Source organism: Lipophrys pholis (genome assembly GCF_963383615.2).
Source record: "Lipophrys pholis genome assembly, chromosome: 2".
NCBI lineage: Eukaryota > Metazoa > Chordata > Actinopteri > Blenniiformes > Blenniidae > Lipophrys > Lipophrys pholis.
This window is the reverse complement of record NC_137636.1, coordinates 37,703,994-37,714,971: the sequence shown is the minus strand read 5'-3', so window position 1 is coordinate 37,714,971 and position 10,978 is coordinate 37,703,994. Positions and strand designations below refer to the sequence as shown.

The window sequence follows — 10,978 nt, the reverse complement described above, 5'->3', positions numbered from 1 at the left end:
TGCTGCTGCTGCTCCTCCTCTTCCTCCTGCTGCTGCTCCTCCTCTTCCTCCTGCTGCTGCCCCTCCTCCTCCCCGCTGCTGTTTCTGCTGCTCCTCCTCATTCTCCTGCTGCTGCCCAACCTCCTCCTCCTCTTCCTCCTCCTCATTCTCCTGCTGCTGCCCAACCTCCTCCTCCTCTTCCTCCTCCTCATTCTCCTGCTGCTGCCCCTCCTCTTCCTGCTGTTGCTGCTCCTCCTCCTGCTAATCATCCTGGTCTGCCTGCTCTCCAGTTAATTTCAAACCAGCATAGTCAGAAAATAAACTGTGTGTGTGTGTGTGTGTGTGTGTGTGTGTGTGTGTGTGTGTGTGTGTGTGTGTGTGTGTGTGTGTGTGTGTGTGTGTGTGTGTGTGTGTGTGTGTGTGTGTGTGTGTGTGTGTGTGTGTGTGTGTGTGTGTCCTAAGTGTTTCCACTGTTTTCTACCATGAACTCAGACTTTCAGCTTAATTTATTTCAATATTCTGAATAAAGATTTGAACAAAGTGACAGAAGAAAGTTTTGTTTTCATTCTGAGCAGGAAACAAACAAACAAACAAACAAACAAACAAACAAACAAACAGAAGTATTTATTTTTTATTCAGAGAAGCGCCTCAAAAAGTTTCATCTGAACAGTCGTTAAGCTGCAGAGAGAGAATCAGAGATGAAACTGACACACACACACACACACACACACACACACACACACACACACACACACACACACACACACACACACACACACACACACACACACACACACACACACACACACAGAGACAATAAGTTTGGTCCACACCCAGTGATGTCGCACAGCTCGCAACAGGGGCTCCTCCTCCTCTTCCTCCTCCTCCTACTCTTTACTTCTCCTTCGTCTTGTTGTCATAGGTTCCAGAGTCTTTGTACGCCCCCACGTAGCCCGTGTTCTCCATGATGTCCTCGCGACCCTCGCGCCCTCGGCCCCGCCCACTTCCATCGAAGCGCTCCTTGTGAGATCCGGTGTAACGTGACGTGTCGGTCAGACGCTCCACCGTCGCCGTTTTAATCACTTTCTGGAAGACAAGCAGAGCTGACTGTGTGTGTGTGTGTGTGTGTGTGTGTGTGTGTGTGTGTGTGTGTGTGTGTGTGTGTGTGTGTGTGTGTGTGTGTGTGTGTGTGTGTGTGTGTGTGTGTGTGTGTGTGTGTGTCTTACGGTCACTCCCTTGTTGCTGGGTTCTCTTCCCTCCACCAGCCTGTAAATCTCCTGCTGTGCTTCGTCTCTGCTTTGACCTTTGAACCTCTTAGGAGCAAGTTCCTGCAGAGCTCCTCGAAACTCCTCATAGGTCATGACTCGAGACGTCTTCTGCCTGGACACACACACACACACACACACACACACACACACACACACACACACACACACACACACACACACACACACACACACACACGTGTCCTGACAAGTTCACAGGCCAGACGAGGTGACCAGGTCACCTCCAGGTGACCTCCAGGTGACCTCCAGGTGACCTCCAGGTGACCAGGTGACCTCCAGGTGACCTCCAGGTGACCTCCAGGTGACCTCCAGGTGACCTCCAGGTGACCAGGTGACCTCCAGGTGTGTCTCCTTGCTGCTCTGCACTCACTTGTGTTTGGAGAAGACGATGTCCACATCGGTGCCACTGACGTTCTTCCCATCGATGATGCAACAGTCTTTACACAGTTTGGCCCAGTTCTTCCCGTTCAGTTCTTTCCCCGACGCCTTGGCGTCTCCGTGCAGCGCAAACCTCCTGAAAGACGCCTGCAGCTCGTCTACGTCCACACTCTCCGCCATGACACCTGGTATCTGCCAGGGAGGGCAAGGGTCACATCACATCACAGCGTATCATCTCCTCACAGCAGAAGGACTCATCACATCTCATCACATCTCATCACATCTCATCACGTTTCATCACGTTTCATCACGTTTCATCACGTTTCATCACGTTTCATCACGTTTCATCACGTTTCATCACATCTCATCTCAACACATTTCTTCTCATCACATCTCATCACCTCTCACTTCATCACATCACATCTCATCACCTCTCATCTCATCACAGCAGGAGGTCTCATCTCGTCACCTCTCATCTCGTCACCTCTCATCACATCACATTTCCTCTCATCTCATCACAGCAGGAGGTCTCATCTCATCACCTCTCATCTCGTCACCTCTCATCTCGTCACCTCTCATCTCGTCACCTCACATCACATCACATCTCCTCTCATCTCATCACAGCAGGAGGTCTCATCTCATCACCTCTCATCTCGTCACCTCTCATCGCATCACCTCTCATCACATCACATCTCCTCTCATCTCATCACAGCAGGAGGTCTCACCTCATCTCATCACATCACCTCTCATCTCATCAGATCACACCTCCTCTCGTCTCATCACGGCAGGAGGTTTCATCACATCTCATCACACCGCAGCATGAGGTCTCATCACATCTCATCACCTCTCATCTCATCACAAAAGCTGTACAGTAACAGAAGGAAAAACTGAAATCTAAACCAGGAATCATCTGAAGCTTTTGTCAAAGAAAAACATGGAGGCTCAGAAAACTACATGATGAGATGTTGTGATGAGATGTTGTGATGAGACGTTTGATTTTACATGCTGCTGTGATCAGAGGCTTTACATTAAAACAAAGTTAAAAAACAAACAAACAAATTGGCAGCTCAATGTTGCTGATCAGACACTGCAAAGATTAACCAAAGATAATCTTTTATAAAAATGTGTGTGTGTGTGTGTGTGTGTGTGTGTGTGTGTGTGTGTGTGTGTGTGTGTGTGTGTGTGTGTGTGTGTGTGTGTGTGTGTGTGTGTGTGTGTGTGTGTGTGTGTGTGTGTGTGTGTGTGTGTGTGTGTGTGTGTGTGTGTGACACAAACAATAAAAATGTTGCATTAAGAATAAATGTAAAAGTCTCACCTATAAAACTTTTGGTTTCTCCTTCAGTTACTCCTCCCGTCACTTTCTGTTACTTCTCCTGTACTCCTCTAGTTCCTCCTTCAGTTCCTCCTTCTGTTACTCCTGCTGTTCAAATAAGCTCTGAGGCTCAAGCCTTGTTATCATCTGTTTACCCTGTCGCCATGACGACACCCAGTCCAACATCAGGAGTGGGCAATAAAAGTAGGGAGGAGAGGAAGGAAGGGAGGAGGCGAGGGAGAGGGAGGAGGAGAAGGGGAGAGGGAGGAGGAGAGGGGCAGAGGGAGAACACGAGGGAGAGGGAGGAGGAGAGGGAGAAGGGGGAGGAGAAGGGGGAGGAGAAGGGGAGAGAGAGGAGGAGAGGGGGAGAGGGAGAAGGGGGAGGAGGTGAGAGAGAAGGGGGAGGAGAAGGGGACAGGGAGAAGGGGAGAGGGAGGAAGAGAGGGAGAAGGGGGAGGAGGTGAGAGAGAAGGGGGAGGAGAGTGGGAGAAGAAGGAGAGGGGGAGAGAGAAAAGGCATGGCAGAAGGGGGAGGAGAGAGGGAGAGGGAGGGGGTGAGGAAGAAGGGAGGAGGAAAGGGGGAGGGTGAGGAGAGGGGAAGAGGGAGGAGGAGGGGAACTGAACCTGTTAGAAGATTTTCAGCCGGTCGTGTCGACTGCAGCACTGAGGTGTGAATCAGACTCTGTTGACTCAACAACCTTTTCTAAACGATGTCCGTTTCCACGGCAACGGCAGAGAGACTGAAAACTATGTAGTATACATGTTGGTCCACTAGCTGGTGCTGTTGTTATTTTTAGTACTGAAAGCACACACACACACACACACACACACACACACACACACACACACACACACACACACACACACACACACACACACACACACACACACACACACACACACACACACACACACACACACACACACACACACACACACACACACACAGCAGAGAACAACGAGATCTAAACAATAACACTGGGAGAACACGGACATCCTAGAGTTTGTTCTCCCAGAAGAAGTCAGTGACACTTCAAACGTTAAAGCATCATATTTCATAGTCGAAGGTTTTCCTCCAGCAGTTCTGGGATGTGGACACAAGACTTCACAATGTTTTTAAGAGATCCAGTGAGGAATTGATCCCACAGCTGTTGGAATATCAATCATAGAACCCATGTAATATTGTTTATAAGTCAGAAAATTAGGTGGGTGTTTCGAGGTGATCCGCAGCTGGTGGGTTACCATTTTACACTTTACGTCTATGAATCTTTATTCCGAACATACAAACAGAAAAAGAAACATTTAGCTGAATAAATCCAAAAGAAAAGAAAATCTTCATTTGATTCAGGATCTTGTAGTGACACTGTGAGGTCCGGTCAGGCCGCCGGGCCGTATGGCTGTTTACACGATCCTGCGACAGACATGTTTGATTCATGTAAAAAATCCTAACCCACTGGCTTCTTGGGGGCACACGAGACTTTTTGACAATTGGGACAAAGCCAGACTTTCTTCTTGGGAGGGGGTTTTCAGTCCCAAACATTTCACATGAAAGGAGAGAATGTCACAAAACCCCGACTGATGATGTCACCTTCAGGCTGTTCCCAGTAGCCAGGTGGGAGGAGGAGGAGGTGCTGGGCGTCACTCCGTCAGAAACACCTCCATGACTGGAACAGGTATACCATTTACCCAACAACTCTGGAAGGATGCCAACTCTAAAGAACACTGTTACCTCAACAGTGAAAAAAGACAGGAGCCTTTGAATGAACAGAGACCATGATTCATTCACAACGGTCCCTCCAGGGATGCTAAGCTACGTTGTAGCCACAGCTGCCCCGGGGCTGCTTACAGAGGCCTGGCTGCCATTTTGCACCAACAGCCCCTCCGACCACCTCCATTCATATGAGGCAATGTGGGTAAAGTAGGACACAATGACTTTTTGATAGAGTGGGATTCAAACCACCAACCCTCCGGTTATTGGACGACCGACTCTACCACTGAGCCACGATCGCCTGAACTTGGTCGTAGTAAGCGTGGTCCTTCTTTAAAGACAGCAGGCCTCCGGACCGCTCCAGGCAGAACTCCCCGTCGCTGGATGACTCTGCCAGGGCCGAGGTCCTCTTGCAGGAGGGACACTGGACTTCCAGGATTCCCAGCCCACAACACGAGCAGTGCAGCAGCCCGTCGGGAGAAGCACTGAGGTGTAGTCCGGGTGGATGTGAAAGGCGGAATCCTTAACTGTGAGGTCTGTGTGTTGCTTGGCAGCTTGTGCTTCATAAAGCTTTCTGGCTATATCTGACAAAATACAAGAAGAATATATGATCTCTGGTTCTTGGTATCTACTACTGCTGGGATCTGCTCTGTAAGCACTACACTTCTTTTTGGAAAAAAGAAAAAGCCTTTTAACTATGATGTAGCCTGTGATTATCAGTACCGTAATTTCCCGGACTATTCAGCACAACTGAATATAAGCCGAAGCCAAATTTCTCCGATACTACAAAGTGTACGCACATGAAGAACAGGACAGGCATATATCCGTGTATTTCCATCGCAAGTCCCCTCTTTCCATCACGTAGATTAAAAATAAGGCAGTCACTTAATTGTCATAAAATGCAGTTTAAGTACCATCATTTCCAGACTATTGAGCGCACCTGAATTTCACACCAAATTTAAAAAGAAAAAAGAAAAAGTACATATACAGGCTGCACTTGTCTTTAGGCTGCAGGTGTTCACGTTGTAATGACATGAATTTCACTAAGGAATTGTATTTTATTTATTTTTTATTCTTAAATGGAAAAAACAGTTACTGTGGTGGGAAAGCGGACGGGAGAGAGAGAGAGAGAGAGAGAGAGAGAGAGAGAGAGAGAGAGAGAAGGCAAGATTTACAGCAAAGGTCGGGTATGATATATAATATATAGATTTTCTTTATATGACTGTATTAATCCGAGTGGGGAAATTCCTACTGATTGGCCCATCGGGAGCAGCCACACAGAGCAGTGCTCAAGGGGAGCTGGGAGGGTTGAGGGTCTTGCTCAGATACCCCCAGTGCATGTTTGTGGGAATAGTCATGAGGGTACAGATGGACCAGTACTGTTCAATTCAATTCAATTCAACTATATTTAGAAAGCATCACATACAACACAGTCTGGGTCTTTTAACAGAGAAACAAAACAAATCTGTTAACAATAAATCATATAGAGTATTTTACACACCCAGCAGCAGCAGAGGAGAATCTGCTGGATGAGGGAGATGACGGGATTGATGGGATTGGCCAGGTGAATCTGAAACCAAAGCTTCGACTTCACCTGCCTCCTGGTTTCCAGCTCAATGTGAGATGCCAAACTATGATTATTACAGTGACCAAAACATAATGTAGGTTTTCTGACATGAATAAATATCGTGTTGTTTTTCTGTCTGCAATGAATATTAAACTTTTGTTAATTTTGTCCATGTATTTATAAATATATACATATATACCAGTGGCGGCCGCATTTCAGACCTCAGCCTTCACTAGTGCTGGTCTGACTCCATCCACCCCTCAATAACTTCTTTATGGTTACAAAAACCAAGTTATCATGCAGAGATGCAGTATAAAGAGCCGTTGCATCACAGATAGATACTCGTGTAGCCAGAATAAATACCTTTATGAATGAAAAAAAATCCCAGTTCAGTCTCTCCTTCTGCTGCAGCTGCATAGAATAGCGGCTGCTTTTCCCAAAACTTGTGGGGGTTGAGGAGGGAGACAAACCTAACCTTTCATGGTCTTGAAAATATAATGGCAAATAACATAATCCTGAATCCTGCCAAGGAAGTTGTAGTGAGTACAAGTAAATTGTACCGGACCTCCGTGCAATTGGAGTGCTGCGGTGCGTTCAATGACCTCTTGGAAAAGTCCCTCTTGAAAATGGTTTTGACAATAAATCTGCAACCAAATCTCTTTATCGTCTCCCACAGCCATTGTAGGTTGACTAAACCTCTATTAAATCAACCAACTATATTGTTGTTCATGCAGCTGCTCCAGATGCAGTCAGCTAGCTGGAGAGTGAACTCTCTGACGAGCCAATCAGAGGGCTTGAATATGCTGACGTCACCCTAGGCCTTCTAGAAGGTCCTGAGTCGTCAATATCAAAATGTGATTGGTTGAAGCAGCAGCGTGACCAACGCTTGTTTTACACTGCAGACGCCTGCAGAACTGAAAGTGAAGGCCTCAGGCAGATTTCTTTACCCGGCAACAGGTGATGGCTGAACTGTGATTGGTTAAAAGCTTTAATATGGAAGTTCAGTCTGGAAGCAGCGCAGCCAGGAGAGAAGCTCTGAGAGGAAGCAGACAGACAGTTTGGGATTATTTAAGAAGTATTCATGAACAAAATATGAGTCAGATCTTTTTCTGAGGCCTGCAGAGAAGCCTTCAGGCCCTGACGCTCCGCCACTGACATCCATCTTCTCCTGTTCATCCGTTTCCGGGTGGTGGGGGTGTCAGTCTGAGCACCGTCACCCAGATCACATTGCACTGATTAAGAACCTTCCTGCAGGTGGAGAGCACACAGGAAGTTGGTGCCCGGCGTGGGACATGATCCCTCTACCTTGAGATTGTGGGTCCCATGCTCTACCAACTGAGCTCGCCGGGGGCTCCACCACTGATATATACTGTGAAATGCAACAGAACTTTCAGATCAGAATAAATATAAACTGATATCAGGTGTTTCTCCACACCTGATCTGGTCCCAGGTGAAGCTGCAGGAATGTCGCGGTACTCTGCTGCTGCAGCAGCTCGGTGGGCGACAGCTCCAGGAACTTTGGGTCGTACAGTTGGTTCAGGGATGGGGGGAAATCATGGAGGACACTCCTGGGGACGAAACTGTCGCTGTGTCCAGGCAGGATGGACAGAAGGACACTCCTCGAGCCGGACTTTTCCAGTTGGTCGTAGAAACAGGTGGCGGCGTCAGCGTCAGTCCTGGGAAGGTTTCCTGCTGGAGGTCGGTGGGTGAAGGTTCACCGCACGCCTCAGGCTTCGTCTCTGCAGAGGTTTCCTGTCCACCACTAATGACCGCCGGTCTGTCTGGCAGCGGCGGCTCGTTCAGACTCCGAGAGTCCTCCACCTAAAAGAAATAATCCAACATAACAAGAAAATAGAAGAGTAAATCACATATTAACAGAAAATATAGATTTTCCTTAAAATATTGGTCTATCCCACAATTCTCTGCAGATATTTGAACAAACTTTACATTTCTAACTGATTCTTGTCGGGTACAACGGTAATCAACAAGCTTGGCTTTGCTCAAATGAGCAATGACGTCAACCAACATAAACAAAATTAACAAAAGTTTAACAGTCATTGCAGACGGAAGATAAGGTTATCATGGTAGGAGACTTCAATGTTCATGTTGACGTAGAAAATGATAGTTTCAGTGCAGCTTTAGATCGACACTTGACTCTCTAGGTTTCTCTCAGGTAGTAGACGGGCCAACCCATAAACATCTCCACACCCTAGACCTTATTCTAACTTATGGTTTGAATATAGAGCATCTGACCATCTCTCCTCACTATGATTTCCTGTCAGATCACTTCTTAATAACCTTTGACTTTGTTCTAAATAGTTCTAACCCTCCGGTTAAAGCCGTGTTAACCAGGTCTCTCTCTGATAACATAGTAACTAAATTCAAGGAAAGAATTCCCTCTGCTATAGAATCAGTAGTGGATCTTCCTGACCCGTATACTGTTGCTAGCTCAGACATTGAATACCTAACAAACAGTCTGACAGATATGCTAAAAACAACGCTAGACGACATAGCTCCTCAAAAAATGAAACTGAAAAAACAGGAAAAGTCCTCCCCATGGTTTAACTCATCAACCCGCCAGCTTAAACAACGCTCCCGTAGATTAGAAAGAACTTGGCGTTCAACAAAAACAGACCTAGATTATATAGCCTGGAAGGATAGCTTCAAAACTTATAAGAAAGCTCTGAGTAGAAGTAGAACTAATTACTACTCATCCTTAATAGAGGAAAACAAAAACAAGCCTCGGTTTCTTTTCAGTACTGTAGCCAAACTGACCAAGAACCAAAATAGTGTTGAGCCCACCATTCCTATCAATATATGTAGTGAGGACTTCATGAAGTTCTTTCAAAATAAAATTACAAGGCTTAGGGATAACATCCATCAAACCCTACCGTCCGTTAGCCCCATAACAGATGAACTGGTTAAACCTAACAGTCATCTGGAATGCTTTCAGCAAATACAACTAGTCCAACTAAACTCCCTTATTTCTTCTGCTAAACCAACTACTAGCCTGTTGGACCCAATTCCTACTAGAATTCTGAAAGAGGCACTGCCATTAATCAATAATTCTATACTCTATACTTAACCAGTCTCTAACAATAGGCTATGTGCCACAATCCTTTAAACTAGCAGTTATTAAACCTCTCATTAAGAAGCCAAACTTAGACACAAGCCTTCTCTCAAACTACAGGCCCATCTCCAACCTTCCTTTCCTGTCAAAGGTTCTGGAGCAAGTAGTGGCTAAACAACTCCAGGATTATCAGCAGGAGAATAATCTGTTAGAGGACCTTCAGTCCAGCTTCAGAATGAACCACAGTACAGAGACTGCTCTGCTAAAAGTTACTAATGACCTTCTAACGGCCTCAGATAGAGCTCTTCTATCTGTTTTAGTTCTTCTGGACCTTAGTGCCGCATTTGATACTGTCCATCATAATATACTCTTAAGGAGATTAGAAGATGCCGTCGGCATTAAAAACTTAGCCTTAAACTGGTTTAAATCATATCTATCTGACCGCTTTCAATTTGTTCATGTAAATAACAAATCTTCAATGCATGAAGGGGTCCTGTGTGGAGTACCACAAGGCTCCGTCCTCGGACCCATATTGTTTAATCTCTAGATGTTACCACTCGGAAATATAATTAGGAAACACAACATTAACTTTCATTGTTATGCAGATGATACTCAGCTCTATTTATCAGTTAAAGCCAATCAGGCCGACCAACTTGTTAAACTAGAGTCCTGCCTCAGGGACGTTAAGTCCTGGATGTCTATCAACTTCTTAATGCTCAACACATCCAAGACTGAGGTTCTAATCCTAGGTCCTAAAAAGCTCAGGGATTACTTTTCAGATAGTCTGATTACCTTAGATAATATTACCTTAACCTCTAACAGTGATATTAGGAACCTGGGTGTTATTTTTGATCAGGATCTGTCCTTTATGTCCCATGTTAAACATGTCTCCAGGACAGCCTTCTTCCATCTAAGGAATATTGCAAAAATTAGAAACTTCTCGTCCTTCAAAGATGCAGAACAAATGCTTCCTGCCTTTGTGACTTCAAGATGAGATGATTGTAACTCCCTAATGTCAGGATGTCCAAACTCCTCTGTTAGGATCTTCCAGCTAGAGCAGAACGCTGCTGCAGGTTTACTAACCAGAACTGGAAGAAGAGAGCACATCTCCCCAGTCTTAGCATCCTTACACTGGCTTCACATCAAATCTAGAATAGAATTCAACATCCTTCTGATCACATCTAAAACTCTTCATCACCAGGCTCCGTCCTATATGGAGAAACTTCTAGAAGTGTCTCACCCTCCACGAGCCCTTGGCTCTGAGGATGCAGGACTGTTGGTAATCCCTAAAGTCCTTCAAAGTAAAAGAGGAGGCAGGAGTTTCAGCCATATGGCTCCTTTACTCTGGAATCAACTAGCAGCCTCGGTCCGAAGGGCCCACACCATTAGTTTATTTAAGAGGAGACTAAAAACCTTCCTCTTTGATAGAGCTTCTCATTAGGAATAAAATAGGAGCACTAAGTTGAGCTGCTCTAGGCCTAGACTGCTGAGGGGATTTCCTCTCTCCCGTTAAAGGGAGGAACTCTACATTTGGAGCTTCTGTTTCTTGTCTTTCTTTCTTTCTCTCTGTGTAACAACATTACTGGAGCCACCAGATCCTGACAGGAGGGGAGCAGGATCCAGGGGATCAGACCCAAGACTCCCAGAGTGGACTTACCACGGTCCTACTACCCGACCCC

At 46.0% G+C, this 10,978-nt stretch overlaps 1 protein-coding gene across 2 annotated transcripts; it reads right to left on the bottom strand.

Annotated features, from left to right (window-relative positions):
- Positions 1-468: 468 nt before the first annotated feature.
- tppp3 (tubulin polymerization-promoting protein family member 3) lies at positions 469-3,069 on the bottom strand. 2 transcript variants are annotated; one of them, XM_080492998.1, is made up of 4 exons: positions 2,959-3,069; positions 1,636-1,835; positions 1,206-1,359; positions 469-1,065 (listed from the first exon to the last, which is right to left on the bottom strand). In XM_080492998.1, the coding sequence occupies exons 2-4, from the start codon at positions 1,821-1,823 to the stop codon at positions 874-876; spliced, it is 534 nt and encodes a 177-aa protein (XP_080349124.1). In that variant the 5' UTR covers positions 1,824-1,835; positions 2,959-3,069; the 3' UTR covers positions 469-873. The 2 variants fall into 2 exon arrangements, with proteins under 2 accessions (XP_080349124.1, XP_080349125.1); XM_080492999.1 differs by lacking the exon at positions 2,959-3,069 and adding an exon at positions 2,369-2,507 and having other exon boundaries at positions 597-1,065.
- Positions 3,070-10,978: the final 7,909 nt, after the last annotated feature.

Coding starts and splice junctions, on each gene's coding strand:
- tppp3 (XM_080492998.1), bottom strand. CDS start 1,823: ATGGCGGAGAGTGTGGACGTAGACGAGCTGCAGGCGTCTTTCAGGAGG. Junction 1,360..1,635: donor ATCGTCTTCTCCAAACACAA/GTGAGTGCAGAG, acceptor GTGTGTGTCCAG/GCAGAAGACGTCTCGAGTCA. Junction 1,066..1,205: donor CCAGCAACAAGGGAGTGACC/GTAAGACACACA, acceptor CTTGTCTTCCAG/AAAGTGATTAAAACGGCGAC.